Genomic DNA, 26,338 nt, shown 5'->3' on the forward strand with positions numbered 1-26,338 from the left:
CCTCTATACTGCAGGAAGGGGTGTCCGTTTTACAGGAAGGCATTGTTAATCAGTGGAACTCACCCTGCATGACAGGCAGAATTTGAAAGCTCCAGGGCTGTTGGGATGCAACCATTTCACTAACACATCTACAGTTTGTACAGAGACAGAGAAAGAGAGAGAGAGAGTGAGAGAAAGTGAACAGTTTTGCAACACCAATATAACTCTTGGACATGGAAATTCCAACACCTCCTGAAATTATGATGCATCTTTACTGTGGCCTTTTCTACATTCAAGAACAGCCCCAACTCAGCCAGAAGTGGCCAGCAAAAGGTGTAGCTGCACTGGTCTGAACCCTAAGTGTAGATGTAACCCATGTGTCTAATAGGGAGATATCTCTTTAAGAGACCCATTCGGGGGAGGTAGGAGTTAGCTGTGTCCAGGTCATTGTTGCTAGGCAGATTAAGCACTCCACATCCTGAAGCTTCTGGAATTGGGTGTGGTAGTTTTGGGTCTGCTCCTGTAGGTTCCCTGTTGCTGGGGTCAGACTCCAGGTGGACAAGCAGTCAGGGCAGCTGCTTTGCAGAAGGCCACCTGCCCTGTGTGCGTTGGGAGAAGCTGAACCCAGGAGCAAGAAGCAGGTTGTTGTTCCTAACTCTGAAGCATTTTGCAGCAGGTTAGTGATATTGTTAACCCTCTACACAGGGAAGCATGGGCAATGTTAATTATAGCAAGGGGAAATTGGGAGGGAAAAATAACTTCTATTTTAATTGTAGGCTTTGAATGTTGTCTTGATTTTAGCCAAAGTGTTCTAGTTAAATTGTCTCAAGTAGTCTGAGTCACCAACTTGTCTTTAAATGTTGTAATGGGGAAAGAGTCACTTATATTTTGCTATTCTCAGTTTTGTATTTTCTTGTAACAAGGGTTTTCTTTAAATCTATACACTTAACTGAGTGACTGGTTCATCAGTTGGCTGACTGGCTAGCAGTGATTTCAGCAGAGGAGCAAGCAAGTGAAGGGAAGATGTTGCTTTAGACTCAGCAGACTGTATAGATTTGGTGATGAAAGACTCTAACTGAGACTTGGGTGAACAAAACCTAAGCTTTTGGGAACTTTCAGTTTCTTCTCACTGTATTTCTGTGGGGACTGAACTCTGGCTCTCCAGCTACTCTTCTATGGGAGTTGGGGTTTTTTTTAGGCATTGGAGAAGGATAATGAAGTGAACTCTAGCCTACCCAAAGGTTACATAGAGTTGGGTTTTGTACTGATTGAACTATTTTGAGTTTATTCTGACTACAAGTGGTGGTAAACCCTGATTAGCTCAGTTGATACAAGGCTCAGTTTGCACTTGTTTAGCCTTAGAGCTTGACTACTCTAGGACTTTGAATGGTCTTTTCAAATAACACAATTTTCAGTTCTAGTGAAGACATGCCAGATGTTTGTTTCTAGCTATGTTTAACTCTATCCTAGAGTCAAACACAAGTAGCAACAAATGCTTGTGTATCCCTTTGGTATGAGAATGTTCCAAGTCTTTTCCATTGTGTGCGTGGTAGTGAAATGGTCCAACCTAAAGTGAAACAAAACTAGGAACAAAGATACGTGTCCTCTCTAAGAGTTTACTGTCAGATATTAAAACACGATTGGAATCTCTATATGGCAAGCTCCAATGTAGAAACCCCAAGCGATGGCAATCAATAACTGAACAGGATGATTCCTGACTATGGACCAGGCCTGAGATCTATTTATACGTTCAATGTCAGAGCTATAAATGTCTCTTTTCTGTTCTTCATCAATGTGTCCAGTGGCATAGTTGTACACGCTACATCATAAAAGAAGCAAGAAAAGGGTGAGTATTAATGGGATACTGTTCTTCATATCTTGTCTGCTGTAAAGAATGGGAGCACTTATGTGAAAATAGCCAAATAATTTGTAAAGAGTAAGGTCTTTATTCTCTTAAGATTCTTGAGAGTGAAAGAGTTTTCATATTTCGTTTTCTGCCTCCGATAAGAATTCTAATCTCCTATGTTCCTCTGCTGCAATCTGTTCCATTAATTCACAGCAGTCACTTTTAATTCAGGACTAGAACCCCTGGCACAGAGAGCAGATGTCTATCCATCTTTTATTCCCCTCTTTTTACATTCAGTTTTCTCTTGTTCCATCAAGATATTGTATGTTAAATCTGTCTAGACCATGCTCAAGCCGGAGGCATCTCCAGACATGCTAGTTTACTATGCTGTCCTTTTTTTTTCTATCTTAGGAAAGGATAGCTGGTTTTGTATTAACAAATACAGCAATAAAATGTTCCCTGACAAGGAAAGGATTGAATCTGGTGACCCCCATCACATATACGAAGCCTCCCCCACCACTGAACCCTGTGGCAGGGGTGCTGGAACAATTTGTAAAGTGCGGGCTCTGAGAGCCATTGAACCAAACTGTAAACCCTGTATATGATGGAAACCACGGTAAGCCACGGCAGCACCCCTAGTTCCAGCACCTATGCCTGGTGGATAAATGCTGAGGAACCAGTCTGAAAGGAATGCAGCAAAATAATGACCATCAGATTGCCTCCCTTGAAATATTCTGTCGACAATGACTGTGCTATTTGTTTTGGGAGCAAAGAGGGATCTATTTATGTCACCATAGGAACAGAGTGTAGTATCTCAGGATTTAATAGTAGGCTCATGTTTGTTTTTTCTTTAATATTTTTTTTAATGACAGGCAATAACCTTTCTTATTAGACTTATTTAGTTAAAATGGTTAGATGTAAACTATCATTTCATAGCTTTTAAGGGCGAAAGGGACCATTGTGATCATCTAGTCTGACCTGTATAACACAGGCAATAGAACTTCCCCAAAACAATTCCTAGAGCAGATCTATTAGAAACCCATCCAATCTCAATTTAAAAATTGCCAGTGATGGAGAATCCACTATCATCTAGTCTCACCTGTTGCATAACACAGGCCTTACAATTTCACCTAGCAATTTCTGTGCTAGGGAGCATTGTTGTTTCACACTATGTAAGTGAAAACTGTTTATCCTGATAATTGTGGTAGAACTACAATATATAGTGGATACTTTGTTTCATGAGTTGATCGGCATCTTTATGGTGACTTTCTCCATGGCACCCTTTACATGGCATGACTCACAGGAAAGGCAAGTAAACAACTTGCAGGGACACAATGGGTCCAGTCCTGCACTCCTTACTTAGGCAAGATTCCCATTTACTTTAATTTCAGCCATATAAAAGGGATATAGACATTCCCATGTAGTGCTGTAAAATCCCTGAACAATAATAGTGCTGGAGGAGCAGGAAGTGAAATTCACCTTTCTAGTTAGTGTCCAAGTTGAGTGAAATGCACAGTAAATAAACAGCATTAAATACTATATTATATTTCTATAACAGTTTCTCCTCTTTGGAATCACAAGTCCGATTAATAAGACAGGCAGATATAATGATGCAGATCCCCACCTGCGGTAAGTCAGTGCAGCTCTCTTAAAATGAATGAAACTGCATCAAATTTACATCAGCTGAGGGTGTAGCCCATGTGTCTGTCTCCTACCAGATGCACTAAAATCAGGTGCAGCATTTCCAATATATTTTGCTGCTTTGAGGTGTTAGTGCCTTAAACGTTTGGACAGATGTGCTGCATGAAATTTGACATTCAACCGTTATTATTTTCCAGGATTCAGCATGGCATTTTTCTCCAAACCTGTTAGTTAATTTTAATGCCACTTCATTTTAAGATCTAGTGAAAGCTAAATAAAGTCTTTAACAGTCCATAACCATTAAGATTATATAGAGAATCTGAGTGTTCTTTGTTACCTATAATCCCATCTCATTTTAAAGTAGATTGATAAATTAAACACTTAAATTAACAAGATGATCTGATCTAAAAAGGGATTAAAAAAAATACATTCCCAACCATCAGAGTTAACATCGTTGTAATGATTTATATTTCTGCCATTAATGCCTACATGAGGCAACACAGAGTTAAAATAAAATATTTTATGACCATTCACTAAATCATCAGATATACATGTCATTAAAATAACGTATGGAAGGAAATATGTGACTCTATGAGAAATTGAGGTCAATTAGGGACTCATTATGAAGGAGCAGTGAAATTGATTTGTAACTGTATCTCTTCAGGCTGCTGCCATTCTAGAGAGTTAATAATAAAATCTGAATTCTGACAAGGATAGTCATTAAAGCACTTGATAGGCAAGAGTTATTCATTACTTTAAAACTTATTATCTGGAATTTATTCCCTTCTGCTAGCAAGATTTGTCATGTCCGAGAGATTAATGATTTTGAATACAAAGGAGTTGGCTGACATCAATTGTAATACTCCACATTTCAGCAGATTTACATGCAATATTGTTCCTTTGTACCATTTTGAAAATCACCACCGCTGAGCCACATACCATTATACAAGCATGACATCCTGGGATCTATTTTACAAAATGAAAATGTTCAGCCGTTGCTTTTGCTTTACTAACACAACTTGAAATCTGCCTTACAGTAGTTGGTATCTTATTCCATCCCCATTGCATTTTATTTAAAAAGTCTTCAATGTGTTTTATTAACAAACTGTTTAGGGGACTTTGGAGGACTTTTCTAAACTGTTTTTTTTTTTCTTGAGCTAGGAGTAGTAAGAACTTCGCAAGGCTGACAAGCTATAGACTTTCTTGCTGTATTTATCCAATGAGAAACTGATGAGGCAATCTCAATGTCTCTACAAATCAGGAGTCAAACACTTCAGAATAATTGGAAATGGGATTGAAGTTGCTCACATCTCTGTCAAAGGTTTTTATTCTTTATACTACTAAAATACATCACAGCGAATGTATCACAGCAATAATACTTTGTACTTGTATAGTAATAACCCACACTCCGAGAGCGTGGCTCTTTGACCCCTTAGAGTGCCTGGTCCATAGAAAAGGCTTATGAGTTTGCTAATGCTCCCACCTAATGCACTTAATTCTTTGCCTCCTACAGATGAGGCACATGGTTCTACCACTCAGGGTTCCAACTCTACTGTGAAGCCAAGCAGGTTGATTACAAAAGCAAGCTTCACCTGAAGATCTCGCAGAATTGTACTAACATTCAGGGCCAAATCAGGGTTGCTCCAGTGTGAGCATGCATGCAGAGGAACAGGTTGTAATGGGAGAGAGCATCAGGGTCTTCTTCCAGTTCAGGAGTCTTGCAAGAAAGAAAAGAGAATACAACTTCCTCAGGTTCCCAAGCACCTACATGAATGTAGTAGATTCACTAGTACTACCAGAAACACGGAACCCCAAATGAAGGCATATCTGGGTGGGTTGGGATGATGATGATGTTGGAGTGTCCTCTCACACTGAGGTTACCTCTTTGGGGGAGGGAACTCAAGTCATTAGGAAAAGGAAGGTGTTATTAAATCATTAGAAACATAGATAGCTGGGTTTGTGATTGCTGGGAGAATCGTGTGGTGACTTGCCTGCCTGGTGTGAAGGTTGCAGATCTCTCGAGGCATCTAGATAGACTTATGTGTAGTGATGGGGAGGAGCTGGTGGTCGTGGTACATGTAGGTACCAGTGACATAGGGAAGGGTAGGAGAGACGTCCTTGAGGCCAAATTTAGGCTCCTAGGAAAGAAATCCTAGGACAGTGGTTCTCAAACTTTTGTAGTGGTGTCCCCTTTCACATACCAAGCCTCTGAGTGTGACCCCCACCCCTTACCAATGAAAAACACTTTTTAATACATTTAACACTATTATAAATGCTAGAGGCAAAGCAGGGTTTGGGGTGGAGCCTGACAGTTCGTGACCCCCCATGTAATAACCTCGTGACCCCCTCAGGGGTCCTGTCCCCCAGTTTGAGAATCCCTGTCCTAGGACCTCTATGGTGGCATTCTCAGAAATGCTTCCAATTCCACACACAGGCCACGTAGGCAGGCAGAGCTTCAGAGTCTCAATGCGTGGATGAGATGATGGTGTAGAGAGGAGGAGTTTACATTTATTAGGAACTGGGGAAACTTTTGGGATAAGGGGGAGCCTATACAGGAAGGATGGGCTCCACCTAAACCAAAGTGGATCCAGACTGCTGGCACTTAACATTAAAAAGGTTGCAGAGCAGTTTTTAAACTAAGAGATGGGGGAAAGCTGATTTGCTGCAGAGGAGCACATGGATCAGACCGAGACTTCTCTTAGAGGAGAGTCTATTGATAGAGATTGTCTAGGTTTTAGTCAGGAGGAGAGGATGGAAAAGGATAAAGTATGGGCCGGATCAGATGAGAAACATTCACATAAAAAAGAATCTGACACATCAGAAAAGGGCAGACAAATAAACGGTGACAAGTTTTTAAAGTGCTTGTACACAAATGCTAGAAGTCTAAATAATAATATGGGTGACCTAGAGTGCCTCATGTTAAAGGAGGATATTAATATAATAGGCATTATTAATACTGGTGGAGTGAGGACAATCAATGGGACACAATCATTCCGGGGTACAAAATATATCGGAAGAACAGAACAGGTCGTGCGTAGGGGGGAGGGGGAGTGGCACTATATGTGAAAGAAAATGTAGAATCTAATGAAGTAAAAATCTTAAATGAATCCACATGTTCCATAGGATCTCTCTGGATAGTAATTCCATGCTCTAATAAGAATATAACAGTAGGGATCTATCGACCACCTGACCAGGACAGAGATAGTGACAATGAAATGCTATCAAAATAAAGAACTCGATAATAGTGGGGGATTTCAGTTATGTACCCAGTCAATATGGGGATGTCACCTCAGGATGAAATGCAGAGACAAAATTTCTCGATACCTTAAATGACAGCTTCTTGGAGCAGCTGGTACAGGAACCCAATTCTTGATTTTAGTCTGAGTAGAGCACAGGATCTGGTCCAAGAGGTAACTATAACAGGACTGCTTGGAAATAGTGACCATAATATAACAACATTTAACATTCCTGTGGCGGGAAGAACACCTCAACAGCCCAACACTGTAGCATTTAATTTCAGAAAGGGGAACTATGCAAAAATGAGAGGGTTAGTTAAACAGAAATTAAAAGGTACAGTGACTAAAGTGAAATCCATGCAAGCTGCATGGACACATTTCAAAGACACCATAGTAGAGGCCAAACTTAAATGTCTACCCCAAATTAAAAAACACAGTAAAAGAACTAAAAAAGAGCCACCGTGGCTTAACCACCATGTAAAAGAAGCAGTGAGAGAGAGAAAAAGGCATTTTTTAAAAAGTGGAAGTCAAATCCTAGTGAGGTAAATAGAAAGGAGCATAAACACTGCCAAATTAAGTGTAACAATATAATAAGAAAAGCCAAAGAGGAGTTTGAAGAATGGCTAGCCAGAAACTCAAAAGGTAATAACAAAAAGGTTAAGTATATCCGAAGCAGGAAGCCTGCTAAACAAGCAGTTGGGCTCCTGGACAAACGAGATACAAAAGAAGCACTTAAAGTCAATAAAGTCATTGCGGAGAAACTAAATGAGTTCTTTGCTTCAGCCTTCATGGCTGAGGATGTTAGGGAGATTCCCAAACCTGAGTGGTGTTTTGTAGGTGACAAATCTGAGGAATTGTCACAGATTGAAGTGTCACCAGAGGAGGTTTTTGGAATTAATTGATGAACTTAACAGTTACAAGTCACCGGGACCAGATGGCATGCACCCAAGAGATCTGAAAGAATTAAAATGTGAAATTGCGGAACCATTAACTATGGTTTGTAACATGTCCTTTAAATCAGCTTCTGTACCCAAAGACTGGAAGTTAGCTAATGTAACGCCAATATTTAAAAAGGGCTCTAGAGGTGATCCCAGCAATTACAGCCTGGTAAGTCTAAAGTCAGTACTGGGCAAATTTGTTGAAACAATCATAGGCGCCAACTTTTCCCGGAGCCGGTGGGTGCTCGTGCCCCCTGTCCCCAGCCCGACTCTGCGCCTGCCCTGCCCCTGCCGCCATTCCAACCCCTGTCTCAAAGTCCCCACCGCAACTCTGCCCCCTCCCTGCCCCTATTGGACCTCTTCCCCAAATCCCCACCCCCGGCCCCGCTTCTTCCCCGAGTGTGCTGCGTTCTCCCTCCTCCCCCGTCCCTTCCAGTGGAAGTGCTGGGAAGCTAGGTGGAGAAGCAGGACACAGCGCGCTCAGGGGAGGAGGCAGAGCGGACGTGGAGGTGAGCTGGGGCGGGGGGGTGGGGAGCTGCCAGTGTGTGCAGAGCACCCACCAATTTTTCCCCAGTCCTGGAGCACCCACGGAGTCGGCGCCTATGGAAACAATAGTAAAGAATGAAATTGTCAGACACATAGAAGAACATAAATTGTTGGGCAAAAGTCAACATGGTTTCTGTAAAGGGAAATCATGTCTTACTAATCTATTAGAGTTCTCTGAAGGGGTCAGCAAACATGTGGACAAGGGAGATCCAGTGGACATAGTGTACTTAGATTTCCAGTAAGCCTTTGACAAGGTACCTCACTAAAGGCTCTTACATAAATTAAGTTGTCATGGGATAAGAGGGAAGATCCTTTCATGGATTCAGAACTGGTTAAAAGACAGGGAATGAAGGATAGGAATAAATGGCAAATTTTCAGAATGGAGAGGGGTAACTAGTGGTGTTCCCCAAGGATCAGTCCTGGGACCAATCCTATTCAGCTTATTCATAAATGATCTGGAGAAAGGGGTAAACAGTGAGGTTGCAAAGTTTGCAGATGATACTAAACTGCTCAAACCAAAGCAGACTGTGAAGAACTTCAAAAGATCTCAGAAAACTCAGTGATCAAGCAACAAAATGGCAAATGAAATGTAATGTGGTTAAATGTCAAGTAATGCACATTGGAAAAGATAACCTCAACTATACATACAATATGATGGGGGTTAATTTAGCTACAACTAATCAGGAAAGAGATCTTGGAGTCATCATGGATAGTTCTCTGAAGACGTCCAAGCAGTGTGCAGCGGCAGTCAAAAAAGTGAACAGGATGTTAGGAATCATTAAAAAAGGGATTGAGAATAAGACGGAGAATATCTTATTGTTCTCATATAAATCCATGGTACGCCCACATCTTGAATACTGCGTACAGATGTGGTGGTCTCATCTCAAAAAAGATATACTGGCATTAGAAAAGGTTCAGAGAAGGGCAACTAAAATGATTAGGGGTTTGGAACGGGTCCCATATGAGGAGAGATTAAAGAGGCTAGGACTCTTCAGCTTGGAAAAGAGGAAACTAAGGGGGGCTATGATAGAGGTATATAAAATCATGAGTGGTGTGGAGAAAGTGAATAAGGAAAAGTTATTTACTTATTCCCATAATATAAGAACTAGGGGCCACCAAATGAAATTATGGCAGCAGGTTTAAAACAAAATAAAAGGAAGTTCTTCTTCGCACAGTCAACCTGTGGAACTCCTTGCCTGAGGAGGTTGTGAAGGTTAGGACTATAACAGTGTTTAAAAGAGAACTAGATAGCCATTCATGGACTTAAATTCATGGAGGTTATTAGCCAGGATGGGTAAGCAATGGTGTCCTTAGCCTCTGTTTGTCAGAGGGTGGGGATGGATGGCATGAGAGAGATCTCTTGATCATTACCTGTTAGGTTCACTCCCTCAGGGGCACCAGGCATTGACCTCTGTCAGCAGACAGGATACTGGGCTGGATGGACTTTTGGTCTGACCCAGTATTGCCGTTATTATATGCTGATGTAGACAAGCTGCCTCCATCTACTTGCAAAGGGGCCAGAAACCCAGCCAGCTGGGCGAGGGAATTCTCTCAATATAGGGTAATCCTTGCATGGTAGAGAACTTTTCATGATGGGTAAGGAGGTAGGGTAGAGAAACAGGGGGATTTTAGGACATTTTAAGCATTTCTGTTTTAGACCCACTTGAGTCCAGACTTACCTGAAACAGTGCTAGAAAAAATTATCCTATTTTAGTGTTGTAGGTGATTGGGGATGTCACACTTAAAATGAGATGTTCTGTGGCCATATTGACACAGGATAATTGTGGGGGGTGTGTGTGTGTGTGTGTATATATATATATATATATCCACCCTCTGACAATATATAAAAATATAGTCTCACATATATACATATAGAATCAAAGAATATCAGGGTTGGAAGGGACCTCAGGAGGTCATCTAGTCCAACCCCCTGCTCAAAGCAGGACCAATTCCCAACTAAATCATCCCAGACAGGGCTTTGTCAAGCCTGACCTTAAAAACCTCTAAGGAAGGAGATTCCACCACCTCCCTAGGTAACCCATTTCAGTGCTTCACCACATATATATATATATATATAGTCTCACGCACATGCAACAATGATGCTAAATTCTTCTCTTGGCTTATCTAATTGACTTAATGCCATGGTTCTGGCCAGAGCTTTTTGCATGGTTCTGTCTGTGAAATGTGCAGTCACATATGCTTATCCACCTTGTATAACAGTGTGTTGTATGTACCCTATGTAACTGTTTGTGCCAGACTTTGGCATGGGGGTTTGGAAAAAGTGTCCCTCCTCATAGTTCTCTACTGCAAAGTATGCTTTTCCAGTCTGTTCATAGCACTATTTCATACCCCTTTCATGAGCATGTGTTGAATTTATTGGCCTCCAATTAACTGCCATGAACAAATGGTACTTGTGGGTTACCTATGTGCCTGTGTAACTGAGTGTGTACATGCCCCATCCTAGTTGGAAAGGACGAAGTTGGGTCCATATAGATCTGGCCAGGCGTCCAGGCAGCTCCATACTGTCTCTGTTGATGTTATTAAGGGGTGTTCAGCACACAGAGTTTTGTATATATTATACCTAGGACACTTAAAAAAACTGTTCTAGCCTCCTGATTTCAGTCATTGAGAGAAAGTAATTGATATACCTGTGTGGTCCAAGTTTAAAAAGATGGTGTTTGATCCCTATACTAATTTTCATGTCAGAGCTCTGTCTTTTATAAAGCACTTTGAGATCTACAGATAAAAAGCTGACGATTATTGAAGTATTTGAGTTTCACTTCTAACTATTATAGTCTGAACATTATTTCTACCCAAATGCAGAACTTTTCACTTAGGGCTTGTCATGGCAAGTTGGGATGTGAATCTACCCTGTGCTCACCTGTCATGCACAAACTGTCTGTGTGGACTCTGCTGCTCACATCAGTTTGCCAGAGCACTTGAATGTAGTAGTCTTTGAAACGGGACAAGATCAAACCATAATAACAAACTGTTAATGTGCATCAGCAGGGTCCATATGGACAAACAGAGCATGGCAGGATTATGCAGGATAGATTCACACTCCGGCTTGATGCAAGCTAAGTGCTTATATAGCAAGCCCTTAGATACAATTAATTTCATATTCTTCTACATCTTGTCACCAAATCTATTCAGGTCATCTCGAAAAAGAACTAGATCCCTCTGAGTCTTAACCACACTCTTTATTGTGGTAACAATTCCAATTTAATCTTCATATTACTGCAAGGTCACATCATCCTTAGTAAAAATACTTAGGAGGGTCAGACCAATATACAGATCTGCCAGACTTGACCCATCACCGGGTTCCATGAAGAATAAACATCTGCCGAGGAGAAACCTAGCTCTTACTTTACAAAGATTTTCATGGGTTTTAGAATTAGATGTTTTTTCAGGCCAGAATTGAAATTGCACTGTTGAAATTTTCTGGGGAAGGCTGCAGAGAGCTGGTCTGTCGTCCTTTACTCCTTATTTTATTAGCACTACACAGGTCATTAATTTCATCCTGAAAAGTGTAAATAATAGGCTATTATTGGATATTGCTTTGTTTCATATTTTATTAATAAACATTGCACTGTAGTGAGGAGATTTTTCCAGTTCAGGTTCAGTATTTTACAAATAGCTGTCAAATCCAAATCCTTGCCTTGTGGCATTGTATCTGTTCTGTAATTTGCTTCTAATTAATTGGATCTATTTATGGTAATCTACCCTATTGTTTTATTTGAGCAATTTCCAAGTGTCTGGGCAGTTACTCAGTTGTGGGGGAAAGAAATAACATAATTAATTTTATTTAGCCTCAGTATCATCTGTAAGTATCAAAAGGATAAAGCATCCTTCAGTAGCCCATTCACCTTCAGAAAAGGGCTATCATATCTATATTCTGATATGGTGCTGATTCCAATCAGTGGATTCTATTATAGGCCTTTAAGCAAAAAAGAAAGTGCTGATGAAGGCCATAAAAATAAATGAGGCTTATTGCTTCTTGACATCTTTAGCACTTTCTGAGGTTTCCTGAGTGAGTAGCAGTAGCAGACAATAGCTAGGAGATTGTGTCTAAGATAATGAGAAAAATAAATGCATCCTCAGAAGCAGCCAGCAGGAACTACTGCTAACATTCATTACCCAGGGTCTTGACTGCCCCTAGTATGATGTTATTAATTTGTAGAATGAGCTAAGAGGTGTGAAAGAAAGCTGATGTTTGCTCCTAACCTTCCTGACCATCTTTTTTAATATTAACACAGAGGTCAAATGTGTTATCATTTTGAAGCTGTCTTTCTTTTTCTCTTCTTCCCCACCCCTCTTCTGTGGGAAGCGAAATGAAACATACCAGGTTAGAAGAACTGGATTCAGGTATAACCCTTAAAGTAAAATAATAATTAATACATTAGAATAGAGTGGAAAACATTTTCATAAGTTGAGTGAATAGTGTGGGGGGAATTCTTCTCATTCAAAAGCCAATGTCAGTTTGAATGTATTTTGCAACCCTTTCCTGTTTTGCTTTCTGTGAACATTACAGCATTAGAGCTTTACTAGTGGAAATACTTACAAAAAGTGAGTTTTAAGTTTGAATGCTCAACTTGTGAAGTTCAGACTGTGTATTTGATTTGCAATTCACAAGCAAGCAGTCATAATTTATACTATACTGGCTAATTACATGAGTCACACACTATTGCTTCTGTTCCCTAATTGGATGACTTATGTGACCATCCAACTCAGCAAGATTTGCAAATTATATATTTGTTTGCAAAATACACAGTGGGCCAGATTCTCAACTGATGTAAATTGGCATGGCTCCATAGAGATCAGTGCCAGGTAACACCTATTGAGGATATTACCTACCTAATTCCTGCCATGTTGGCTAGTTAAGTATCAACCAATCAGGGAACAGCTGCAAGACCCTATGACTTATGTAACTAACCAACACAGTATGAATTACAAATTGGGGTATTTTAAAAGAGACTATACAATTTGTAGTTTGTACTGTGTTGGTTACTTACATAAATAATCCCATGATGATGCAGATTTATGTAACTAATGCCACATCATGAAATGGGATATTTGAAATTTGTAAACAGTCTGTTAACTAAGAATTATTTACTGAAAATATTAGTAAATTACTTGAAATAAACAATCCTGCACAAAAAATACACATATACTTCCCTTTATCCGGGGTGAATAGTGGGACTGACTTCAGTGGGAACACTTACACACTGTATGCATTGCTCACTGTATGTGACAGGGTGTATAGACCCCACACAAATGAGGAAGGTGCCAGAGAGGCCCTGGTGATAGGGATAGCCCCATCTCTCTAGCCTTGTCAATATTGTATGATAGCGAGGCAGGAAGTTGCAGTCAGCAGGGGAGGAGCAGGATTGCCCCAAGTGGCAGACTGCAGGAGTGACTCCTGAAGACACAGAGAGAACTCCAAGCCAGGGGATCTTCACCCTGACCCTGAGAAGAGTACAGCAGACTCCCAAGGTAAAACAAGAGGCTGAGCCTGGCTCAGAGGTCCAGCCAAAGTGATTTCCCCAACCCCCACACACATTGGTGTTGGATTCTTGGCAGCCTGTAGACTCGCTGTCCATCTCATCCCTGGGGCCACGGACAGGAAATATCCCCAAATACATCAGGGTTTGTGACTCTCACTTTGATCCCTCATCTGAAGAGATTTAAGAAGATCCACAAAGGGCAGCGCAAGCATTTGCAAATTGTAAGGAAGTGGGGCCTATGCTGGGACCACCCAGAGTACGTAACTGGGTGTGGTCAGGTCCTCCCACCTTGTGAGGGAGGAACCACCAAAGACAATGTTCCAGTGTGCATAAATATTTGCAGGATTGAAGCCTATAATGATGATCTTGTAATCTGCTTATGGAAGCATCACAATCACAATAAAAGGCAAATATATCAGATAATTTATTTTTTGTCAATTATCCACTTGGTTCAAATTTTTATATTAAAAGACTGAAACATGACATATGGAAATATTTGCTTTTATTTTACATTTATACCTCTTAATCTTGATTCACTAGGGAGTGTTAACAGCACATACAATGAAATGGCAAAGTCAAACGTAGAAATTAATTAATTTGAGAGTTTTAAGGAAATATGCTTCTCCTCACATCCTCTAACCTTTGTAATTCTTTTCAATTTACAGTATTCTGTTTTCTGGAAATGAACTTAGTGCAATAGGATGGCATTTTATCTTATTTCTGCAAATAGTGTCAGGGCTGTACTTTATTTGGCAATCTAAATGTAGAACAGTGGGAAGCAACCAGACTTAAGAATAGCCAAATCTGTATGGGGAAAAATCCAATCCCCTTTTGGGTTCCAAAAGGATCATTTTCACTTATTTCCATTTTAAATGGGTTTACGTCTCTGCCTTTTCTGTTTTGGAAAATAATTTTCTAAAACATTGTGAAGGAAACAATTTATTTTGTATTTTACACACCTAGATTTAGCCATGCCCTCAGCATCTTCCTTTTCTCAGATTCTCACTGTCCTTTTCTCCTAGAATGCCCTATCCTAAACATAGTCCTCCTTATAGAAACATGGTGCCACCTTCTGGCAGATACCGGTACAAAAAAATTACATTAATGTACCACTGAAACTAAAATTAGAAGTAGTTGAAAAATAGCTCTTGCCATGCATCCAACCTCCAAAAAAGTAAGAAACTATGGCAAAAAATTAGTTTTTTTCATTAAAATAACTAAAATTTCCAGCCATCATTCTTACTTGATTGGTTTGTTTGTTTATTGGTAGTAGTGCCTTAAGATCCAAATGAGGATTAGGGCACCATTGGTATATAACACACAGTTTTTGTCAGAGACCTCACAATCTAGGCTATTAAAAGTCAGTAAAGGAATAAATATCTCTATAGTAACATAATCTCAAACACATTGCACATTCTGTATATGGCATTTTCAATTAATAGATTTATAGAGTTTAAGGCTTGAAGGGATCATTATATCATCTTGTTTGATATCCTTTATATCACAGGCCATTAAATGTTACCCAGTTAGCCTTTCAACTAAGCCCAATAATTTGTATATTCCTCTTCTTTTTAAACATGTACCATAATAATGTATTCCTCTTTGTTACGAAATATGTATCAGAAAGCAGAGTTGACTGAAAGATTATTTTTTTTTATTATTTTTTGGGACAAATGACTTTTTTCTAAAGAAACTAACATTTTTTTTAAAGACAAAAATCATTTCCTTCACTTTTTTGATTAAACAAATTTTAAACTTTTTTTCAGATCAGTTTGTAGAAAAAAATAATAAATTCCATTAAAAGTCTTAAAAGCAAAAATTGCATTTCATTTTATTTTTGTATGAAGAATAGGTACCCATTTTTGACCAGCCATACTGTAAAATATGCAGTATGTGCTTCATGCCTGAGATAAACTTTTCTTATCAGAGGCGATCATATTCTTAATCTGCCCATTGGTCGGGTATTTAAATGTGTCACTAATAACCTTAACCCCACCTCCCAGCAATATTAATAGTTTTATTTCCTAAATTCAGCAACCCCCACATTATAAAAATTAGTCTTGCATATGTTGCTTCCTTGGAGGACCCCTTGTGTGTCACTGTCGTTCTTCACAGTGATAAGCTGTCCTGCTTCTTAGGAGATACCAAGTCCCACTCACCTGTGATATCTTAGTCTCTCTCTCTCTCTCAAACAGTTTGCAGGAAGATTTAATTAAAGCAAAGAGACACACACCCTCCAACGCCCATATCAATATATATTCTAGCTCAGTTGGGAGCCAAACTTATCTCTGTTGTTCCAGTCGTCTTTTCTAACGTACATTCAGAATTTATTTTTTAAAGCTGGTTCTTTTTATAAGTTGCCAGTGCATGGAAATTTCAATAGAGTCCAAATCCTGTCCCCAGAGAACAATTTGAGCAGTCAGATGGCAATAGAGAATTCTTCTTGAATTCCTATCTGAAATCTATAGAGTGTTAAGAGAGCCACTCCATGGCTGCTACTCTAGCCTCAGGGGGAATGACTGGTGGATCCATGCAGCAGCAGAACCCCCACCACCTCACCTGTACTGCTTCAGGCTCCCTGTCAAATCCCCAGTGCTGTGGTTTGTGGGGATCCCCTCTTGATCTGGGCTCCATAACACATAGGAGGCCTGCACCCCCACAGTAGGCTCCCAAAATCCTTTCTCTCACACAAGTTGTAGTGCAGGCAGCTGTCTGCATATCTATAGCCATTAACCTATATATGCATTTAATATTCTGTGGGGAAAAAATACAGACCAGATATAAATATGCATGCATATTCTGGTGATCGGTCTGTCCCATATAAAATGCTTTATAGATAAACACATTTAAGATTGGGAGGTAGCCGCGAGTCAAGCTGGGTTGGCTGAACATTCCTTGCTCTTCTAAAATACAAATAAATAAATACCTAACCTATTATGTATTTGTATATTGGAGGCATGCTCTCGAATTGTGTGTATGGAGCTAGTTTAATAATAGATGGCACCCAAGAGTGTGTGACATAGTTGCGAGGTGCTGTAAGGTTTATAAAACGTGGCGCTGTGCACTGCAGATGTCTTCCTCTGGCAGTGCTTTACATCCATTCTTAACACCATGTGGTTTGAATGACCCAAACACAGACCCTATGATGACGTTTCCCAGGGCTACCTGATGTCTTAGGCACAGTCCTGAGGGAAGGGTGAGGTTAAGCGGCACCACCCCAGAAGTAGCACCAAAAGCCCTTGTGACTCAGGAGCACAATTCCCTCCCCCCCCCCCATCGCCCCTTGTTGTTGCGGTTAATCTATGACATCACAGTCCTCCTCTCACATCCAGCCATTGCCACTGGCCAACACATAGTGGAGGTGGTGCCAGGGTTTTGCTTTGCCCACTTGCTTGCAGGACGTGATGCAGCCCTTCCTTTCCTCAGTACCCAGAGTCATGGCACAGGAAAGTCTAACATGGCCGCACAGAGGGATCAGGAGTGCATTAGGTGTGGCCAGATTTGAGCCCCCAATCAATGTATACTAATACATTGTATACATTGGACACATAGCCAACGTGGAGGCAATTATCTCCTGTTGCTTTCTTCCTCTTCAACGGAATTTGGCAAGGCAGCTTAAAGTTTCATGGCTGAAGCAGCACCCCGTTGTGGACCTTCTAGGTGCCCTGACGGGGTTGTGGCGTCTCCCTGTCTCAGGTACCCAATGTGGCAGTCTGCCAGCCAATTCTCCCTTCAGTTTGATTCCTCCTCTGTGCAGGGGTTAAACCCACACAATACTGGGCCATCCCTCACTCTTCTAGTGGGGGCATCCCTGCCCTTCTCTTCAGGCTTGGTTCCCAAACAATCTTTTACTGGTTGATCACGTCATCCTTGGGGTCTAACTGCTCGTCCCCAATGGCTGCTCTGGCTAGCAGGCCAGGCCGGCGCTTCCATTTAGGCGACCTAGGCAGTTGCCTAGGGCGCCAGGATTTGGGGGGGCGGCAATTCAGCAGCGGGGGGTCCTTCCGCGCTCCGGGTCTTCGGCGGCAATTCTGCGGCAGGTCCTTCACTCGCTCCGGGACCCGCCACCGAAGTGCCCCGAAGACCGGGAGCGCGGAAGGACCCCCCCCCCCCACCGCAGAATTGCTGACGACAACCGGGAGCACGGAAGGACCCTCGCCTAGGGCGCCAAAAACCCTGGCGCTGCTCCTGCTAGCAGGTTGGATTCCCTGCAATTTTTCAAGCAAAGCTCTCTTCAGGCACAGCGCTGGCCTGGCCAGTCAGCCATGGCCCATGAACTGAGCCAGGCTCTCCTTTTTATTCCCCCCTCCATGATTGGCTTTGACCGCAGGCATAGCGGAGTGGGTCTTGCTGGGCCCATAAGTTCCCCTTAAGTCTACTGGTGTGAGGCCTCTCTGTACCCATCACACAGCCACAGCTATATTAAAGGGGAACTGTGTATTTCATTTTTCAGAATATAACAAATCAGTGCCTGTTTTCAAATGTTGTTAATAGCCCCAGTAATGGCTAATTTTCTGTATTTATAGAAAACCAGGTCACTACACCATTATCTAATTGTTCAATTGCTTGCATCTATATCGATTTGTCCTACTTGTAATCCCAATGAAATGGCTGCCTGGATATTTTTTAACTATGCCTTTTGTTCATGGAATTAATTGCCTGCCACTATTTAACATTTAGAAGAAGGTTGAAGAAAAAAATTGCTGTTTTCTCTTATGAATTACTTGCCATTCTATAGCATTTAATTGTACAGCAACTCCTCTGTGGAGGAAGCTATCTAAATGTATGTGGTTGGTTGTGATTGTCATTAAGTAGAGAAAATGTGTCTGTTTGCGGAATAGGCAGACATTTGGGATGACTTATATAATGCCATAAGTCAAGATATGATACACTGGACAATAGGTGAACTGCATAAAAAAGGGTCCGTTAAAAAGTCCCTGCCCTAATGACTAAATATTAAGGCAAAAACAGTTAAAATGCAATGCAGAACAGTCTGAGGCTCCAATACTATGAGATGAAAAATGCTCGCAATCACCACTGACGTTGTGTACAGTCATTGGAGTAAAGGCCCTCGCATCATTGGGGCCATAGCATGTGGTTATTGTAAGCGTGATATTGTTCCTACTAAGAATATTGCCAGTGGGCAATCAATCAATCAATACATTAAGTAAAACAGAATTGATAAAATAGATCTCATAACTTTTCTACCTTTTTGAAAGTTTCCCGTGCTCTTCTCATGAGACTTCAATGTTACTGAAGCCAAGCGCCGAACTATACTCTTTTATTCCCAGATCTGGATCTTAGCCTGTTTATGCATAGTAACTCCTATGAATATTAATAAATCATACTTGTATTATACCCTTTCCTGGAAAAACGGGACTCTTCTAAATCAATAGGTAAATAAATGTGTTTTATATGCTAACACCATGCCTCAGTATTGCTGGTGGTTCTTAAAAAAGAAAAGAAAACTAATAAGCTAGTTTTCAATCAATCTGTAAGTGAATAATGAAAAGAATCCCCCTGTATTTTCTTAAAACTCAGTTAATGAAAAATGTCTACAATCTCTTCTCATACTCTCTTCTGTATACATAGGACTTGAAAGGACTTCCTGCCCTCTGCCATCGCAGGCAAACCTGTCAGATCCCATTCATAAATGTATCAAGTTCCTTAAAACTGATTAGGTTGGTTGCCCCACTCCTCCTATTAGAAGGCAGTCCCAGAATCTCAGTTCTCTGATGGTTAGGAACTATCTTCTAATTTCCAGCCTAAATTGATTAATGGCCAGTTTATGCCCATTTGTTTCTGTGCCACCATTGTCCTTGAGCTTAAAGATCTCTTCTCCTGCTTGATGCTATCCCTTGGTTAGTCACACAGCCAGGTTGACGGAGAAAGAATGTGATGCTTCACCCGGAGCCTTTGAGTGGAACTCTTTAAGAGAAATACTGTCAGTCAAGCAAAATGTAGTTTCCCATATGAGGTGAACATAGGCTGCTTTCCTCTCAATGTGACAATCTGTAGACGTCCACCATGACATCAATAGTGGAGCTGGTCGGGAATTTTTTGACAATTTTTTTTTGTCAGAAAACACTCATTTGTCTGGTTCAGCAAATTTCCGTTTAGAAACAACCTTCTCACTGGATGGGAAAACCATTTCCTGCTCAGCTGTACCACATTTTGCATTAACGATATACCATCAGTCATAGAGAAATATTATGGGAGCCTTTTTTTAAAAAAAGCATAAAATCCCCCCCGGCAATGTTTTATAAACCTTTATAATATTTTTTTAAAAAATAGTGTTCAACAAATTTCCATAGTTCTCCTAATTATTTCTGTGGCCCTCGCATTACCGTGGCATCAGTGCACTTCACAGTCTTTAAAGTAATGAACCTCACAAAACTGCTCGGAGGTAGCGAACTGCTGTTACGACCCCCACTTATAGATGGGGAATTAAGGCTCAGATTGAGGGCAGGGCAGATGTTTAAAGATGCAAGACAGTCCTTAGTGGGATTTTCAAAAGTGCCTAGGTTCTTTTGAAAACCCCACTAGGTTTCTATCTGCATCTCTAGGTGGACAATAAGACCTTTTAAAAAACTGCCGCTTAGTGATTTACCCAAGATCATACAGGAAGTGTGTGGCAGAGGAGGGAATTGAATCCACATCTTCAAACCCCGAGTCAGTGCCCTAACCACAGGATACTCTTTCCTCTCTAGGGAATTAGAACAGGTCAAAATTTTCCAATTCATAAACGTAAAATTATGCCCCCAAATACATGGTAATTTTCAAGGTGATGAGCACCCACAATTCCTCTTGGGTATTAAACATAAAAGCTGTGATTTTCAGAGAAAGCCTAGAGGAGTTGGGCCCTTACTTCCTTGGAAAATTTCCCAATTTTTACCCATTTATAGTAAAAAGAATAAAAAAAAAATAAGCATACAACCTCACCCAAATATTAAGTAGACAGAACGGATGGGTTAAATCTTGGCCCCGTGGAAGTTGATGGGAATTTTTCACCCAGCACTGCTATTACATCACAGCTACCTGTTAATGCTGCCTTTAGCACTATTCGGAGCATATGGGAAACTATTTGGAAGGGTGTCAGACTTTTTTCATTATTTATAGTTGATATATTGTGCCACCTACATGTTAAGGATGAAGTTGTTCAGTCGATTCCCCAAGGATGCTGGATCTGATCTTCTGGGAGATGCTGCTGCAAAAAAATATGAATTGTTGAGAAGTTCTCATATTTTGAGGGTGGGAGAATGACAGTCGGACTGTTTCCTAGGACTGGGCAGCATATGTTCAGATGCACAAAGTCATTAATTTGTTAAGGCACAAGTTAGAGATTTATTCAGAATATATACATGACTCCTGGTAAACTCAAATTCCCTTTTCCAAGACTGCTGGAAAATCTGATCAGACAAAAGCTATTTTTCTCCACCCCTGGTGGGCTCATCATTTTATTTCTACTTTCTAGCAGCTTGTGAAAAAAAGAAAAATCTTGTTAATTATTTTCTCTTCATACCAAGTTTATCCCAGTTCCCCTTTAACTCAGCTGAGAGACAGCCATTGACTTCAGTGGTAGCTAGATCAGAGCCTTAACGAATTATTACAAAGACTTGTGTTCACATCTTCTTTTGGCCACAAAGAATCTGATTACCAGATTGTGGAACCAAGCCAACCTGCCTACACAGACAGAGTGGACTAATAAGACTTGATTTATTCATGCAATGGATAAAGTGACTGCACCTTCAGAATAAACCAAAGTTAACCTCTGTGGTACTCCAGCTTTATGCACAGCAGAAATAAGATACTATTTAAGGATGGTCCATTGTTTAGGATGCTAGTATGGAATTTGGAAGACCTGGGTTCAATTCCTAGCTCTGCCATGACTTACTATGACAGGTTTCAGAGTAGCAGCCGTGTTAGTCTGTATCCGCAAAAAGAACAGGAGTACTTGTGGCACCTAAGGGTATGTCTACACTACGGGATTAATCCGAATTTAGATAATTCGGATTTGAGAAACAGGTTGTATAAAGTCGAAATGAGTGCGGCCACACTAGCACAGTAATTCGGTGGTGTGCGTCCAAGTACCGGGGCTAGCGTCGATTTCTGCACCGTTGCACTGTGGGTAGCAATTCCATAGCTATCCCATAGTTCCCGCAGTCTCCCGCGCCCATTGGGATTGTGGGTTAAGATCCCAGTGCCTGATGGGACAAAAAACATCGTCGCAGGTGGTTCTGGGTACAGCCTCACTTCCTCCCTCCCTCCCTCCCTCCCTGCATGAAAGCAACGGACGGCAGACAACCATTTTCGCGCCTTTTTTCCTGGGTGGGTGAACACTGCAGACTCCATACCACGGCAAGCATGGAGCCCGCTGAGGTCAAGACAGCACTCATGAATATTGCAAACACCTCGCGCGTTCTCGTGGAGTTTATGCTCAGCCAGGACCAGAAAAACGAGGAGAGGAGGCAGCGGCGGCGGCAGCGCAGCGACAAGCATGATGAGGACATGGACACGGACACGGACACAGAATTCAGTGAAACCACAGGCCCCGGTGCTTTGGAGATCATGTTGTTAATGGGGCAGATTCTATCCATGGAACGCCGATTCTGGGCAAGGGAAACAAGCACAGACTGGTGGGACCGCATAGTGTTGCAGGTCTGGGACGATTCCCAGTGGCTGCGGAACTTTCGCATGCGTAAGGGCACTTTCATGGAACTTTGTGACTTGCTGTCCCCTGCCCTGAAACGCCAGAATACCAAGATGAGAGCAGCCCTCACAGTTGAGAAGCGCGTGGCGATAGCCCTGTGGAAGCTTGCAACGCCAGACAGCTACCGGTCAGTCGGGAATCAATTTGGAGTGGGCAAATCTACTGTGGGGGCTGCTGTGATGCAAGTAGCCAAAGCAATCACTCAGGTGCTGCTACGAAAGTTAGTGACTCTGGGAAATGTGCAGGCGATAGTGGATGGTTTTGCTGCAATGGGATTCCCTAACTGTGGTGGGGCAATAGACGGAACCCATATCCCTATCTTGGCACCGGAGCACCAAGCCACCGAGTACATAAACCGCAAGGGGTACTTTTCAATGGTGCTGCAAGCACTTGTGGATCACAAGGGACGTTTCACCAACATCAACGCGGGCTGGGCGGGAAGGGTTCATGACGCTCGCGTCTTCAGGAACACTACTCTGTTTAAAGGGCTGCAGCAAGGGACTTACTTTCCGGACCAGAAAATAACCGTTGGGGATGTTGAAATGCCCATAGTTATTCTTGGGGACCCAGCCTACCCCTTAATGCCATGGCTTATGAAGCCATACACAGGCAGCCTGGACAGGAGTCAGGAGCTGTTTAACTACAGGCTAAGCAAGTGCAGAATGGTGGTAGAATGTGCATTTGGCCGTTTAAAAGGTCGCTGGCGTTCATTATTGACTCGCTCTGACCTCAGCCAAAGAAATCTCCCCATTGTTATTTCTGCTTGCTGTGTGCTCCACAATCTCTGTGAAAGTAAGGGGGAGACCTTTATGGCGGGGTGGGAGGCTGAGGCAAATCGCCTGGCTGCTGATTACGCGCAGCCAGACACCAGGGCGATTAGAAGATCACACCATGAAGCGCTGTGCATCAGAGAAGCTTTGAAAACCAGTTTCATGGCTGGCCAGGCTACCGTGTGAAATATCTGTTTGTTTCTCCTTCATGAAAACCCTCCCCCTTTACTGACTGATTTTCTGTAAGGAACCCACCCTGCCCCTTCCCCCAGCTTTCTTTCAAACCAAATAAAGTCACTATCATTTAAAAATCATTTATTCTTTATTAATAGATTAGAAAAAGAGGGAGGGAACCCGGGTGGTATTTGGGAGGAGGATTGCTGGGAAGGAAAAAGCCACAAAGAAAAGGTTAAAAAAATGACAGCCTTTTGCTTGGGCTGTCTACTGGGGTGGAATGGGAAGGTGTACGGAGCCTCCCCCCCCGCGTTCTTACACGTCTGGGTGAGGAGGATACGGAACATGGGGAGGGGGGAGGGTGGAACAGGGGCTGAAGCGGCAGTCTGTTTTCCAGCAGCCGTTCCTGAACCTCCACCAGACGCCGGAGCAGCCCCAGCGTTGCATCCTTCATCCTCTGGTCTTCCTGCCGCCATCTCTCATCTCGATCGTCCCTCCTCTCCTCACGTTGGTCCCTCCTCTCCTCACGTTGGTCCCTCCTGTCCTCACGATCACTGACTTCTTTCCTATACTTTGAAACTGTTTCCTTCCACTCATTCAGATGAGCTCTGTCACTCCTGCTGGATTGCATAATTTCAGAAAACATGTCCTCCCGCGTCTTCTTCTTACGACGCCTTATCTGTGATAACCTTCGGGATGGAGGAGGGAGGCTTGAGGAATTTGCAGCTGCTGTAGGGAGGGGAAAAAAGAGAGAATTGTTTTAAAAGCTACATTTTGCAGAACAATGCTTATACTCTTTCACGGTGACCAACACTGTTCACATTACATAGCACATGTGATTTCTGTGCAAGGTCGCATTTTGCCTCTTAATGCTGAGTGCCTGTGGCTTTGCTGCTAGAGATCACAGGTCTGGGCAACAGAATTCGGCTTGCATGCGGCCATGGTAAGCCATTGTTTTACAGCTTCTGCACCCTCCTTTCCCACATACCAAGCATAGCTTGTAGAGTGCTGCAGAAGCCTGGCCAATCTCAGCCAGTTTGGGGGGGGGGGGCAGTGTGGTGGGGCTTGTCTGGGCCCCTTCAGGCAAGTAGAGTGCTGCGGTTTTTCTGTTAACATTCAGCAGCACCAGAAAACAAACTAACCCCCCCCCCCCCGCCATGAATTCTCTGGGATGATCACGGTACCCCTCCCCCCACCGCGTGGCTGGTATCAGGGAAGATCCCTGCAGGCACCAAACTACCCCTCCCCCCCCCCCCGCCGCCGACCCCCCCCCCCCCCCGCCATGAATTCTCTGGGATGATCACGGTACCCTCCCCCCACCGCGTGGCTGGTAACAGGGAAGATCCCTGCTAGCCAAACGCGAAAAACTCAGGGCCAATTTCCCATCTGCGCTTGGCTAACTGCAGGGAAGGATTTATTTTCCGCCACAGGCAAACAGCCCAGTAGGAACGGCCACCTCTGTCCCCTTAATTAAGTTCCCGTATTTCAACCAGGTTACCAGGAGTGATATCACTCTCCTGAGGATTACACAACAAGATAAAGAACGGATGTTGCTTGAATGCCAGCAAACACCGGGACCATACGCTGCCAGGCTTTGTCAGGCAATGATACCAGATTACTTGCTGCAAGCATGGCGTGGTCAAGTGTCCTACCATGGAGGAGGGAATAAGGATGCACTGCCCAGAAACCTTCTGGCAAGGCTTTCGGAGTACCTCCAGGAGAGCTTCATGGAGATGTCCCTGGAGGATTTCCGCTCCATCCCCATACACGTTAACAGACTTTTCCAGTAGCTACAGACTTTTCCAGTACCTGAACTGACCGCGAATGCAAAGTCAGACAAAGTAATCATTAAAAACCGTTTGCTTTTAAAACAAGTTTTATATTTTAAAAGGTAAACTCACCTGAGGTCCCTTCCATGGGGTCAGAGTCTTGGGTACTGGCTTGGGAGGCTTGGGAGGGTACTTCAGTCAGGGTGATAAAAAGATCCTGGCTGTTGGGGAGAATGGAGTGCTGTGTGCTCTCTGCAAGCTCCTCCTCCTCCTCCTCCTCTACCCCATCGGCAGAATCCTCAGGCGTCGAGACTATCCCCGACCCAGAATCCACGAACAAAGGTGGGGTAGTGGTGGCAGCCCCCCCTAGAATTGCATGCAGCTCGGCGTAGTAGCGGCATGTCCGCGGCTCTGACCCGGAGCGACCGTTTGCCTCCTTTGTTTTTTGATAGGCTTGTCTGAGCTCCTTGACCTTCACGCGGCACTGCTCAGAGTCCCTATTGTGGCCTCTCTCCATCATGCCCTTGGAAATTTTTTCAAAAGTTTTTGCATTTCGTCTTTTAGAACGAAGTTCTGCAAGCACTGAATCCTCTCCCCATACAGCGATCAGATCCAGTACCTCCCTCACGGTCCATGCTGGTGCTCTTTTTCGATTATCAGCCTGCATGGTTACCTGTGCTGATGAGGTATCTGTGGTCACCTGTGCTCTCCACGCTGGGCAAACAGGAAATGAAGTTCAAATGTTCGCGGGGCTTTTCCTGTCTACCTGGCCAGTGCATCCGAGTTCGGATTGCTGTCCAGAGCGGTCACAATGATGCACTGTGGGATAGCTCCCGGAGGCCAATACCATCGAATTGCGGCCACACTAACCCTAATTCGAATTGCTAAAATCGATTTTGGCGCTACTCCGCTCGTTGGGGTGGAGTACAGAAATCGATTTAAAGGGCCCTTTACATCGAATTAAATGGCGTCGTTGTGTGGACGGTTACAGGGTTAATTCGAATTAAAGCTGATAAATCCGAATTAAAGTCGTAGTGTAGACCAGGCCTTAGAGACTAACAAATTTATTAGAGCATAAGCTTTCGTGGACTAAAGCCCACTTCTTCGGATGCATATATAGCTTATGCTCTAATAAATTTGTTAGTCTCTAAGGTGCCACAAGTACTCCTGTTCTTTTTATGACTTACTATGTGAGCTATAAAGAGTCCTGTGGCACCTTATAGAC

General features: G+C 42.6%; 1 protein-coding gene and 1 long non-coding RNA gene across 3 annotated transcripts in view; one reads left to right on the forward strand and one right to left on the reverse strand.

The window, feature by feature from the left end:
* Positions 1–449: 449 nt before the first annotated feature.
* LOC135983512 (uncharacterized) overlaps positions 450–26,338 on the forward strand; it is a 385,110-nt gene continuing 359,221 nt past the window's right edge. For both annotated transcript variants that reach the window (XR_010601187.1, XR_010601188.1), the window contains exon 1: positions 450–655. This is a non-coding gene — a long non-coding RNA (uncharacterized LOC135983512). The remainder of the gene's footprint in view (positions 656–26,338) is intronic.
* Positions 21,957–26,166, reverse strand: LOC135980943 (SRRM2 protein homolog rsr-2-like). Its single transcript, XM_065581727.1, has 2 exons — positions 25,246–26,166; positions 21,957–24,073 (listed from the first exon to the last, which is right to left on the reverse strand). Exons 1-2 carry the CDS (start codon positions 25,778–25,780, stop codon positions 23,580–23,582), a joined length of 1,029 nt encoding a protein of 342 aa, XP_065437799.1. The 5' UTR covers positions 25,781–26,166; the 3' UTR covers positions 21,957–23,579.

This window comes from Chrysemys picta, chromosome 1 (assembly GCF_011386835.1).
Source record: "Chrysemys picta bellii isolate R12L10 chromosome 1, ASM1138683v2, whole genome shotgun sequence".
Classification (NCBI taxonomy): domain Eukaryota; kingdom Metazoa; phylum Chordata; order Testudines; family Emydidae; genus Chrysemys; species Chrysemys picta.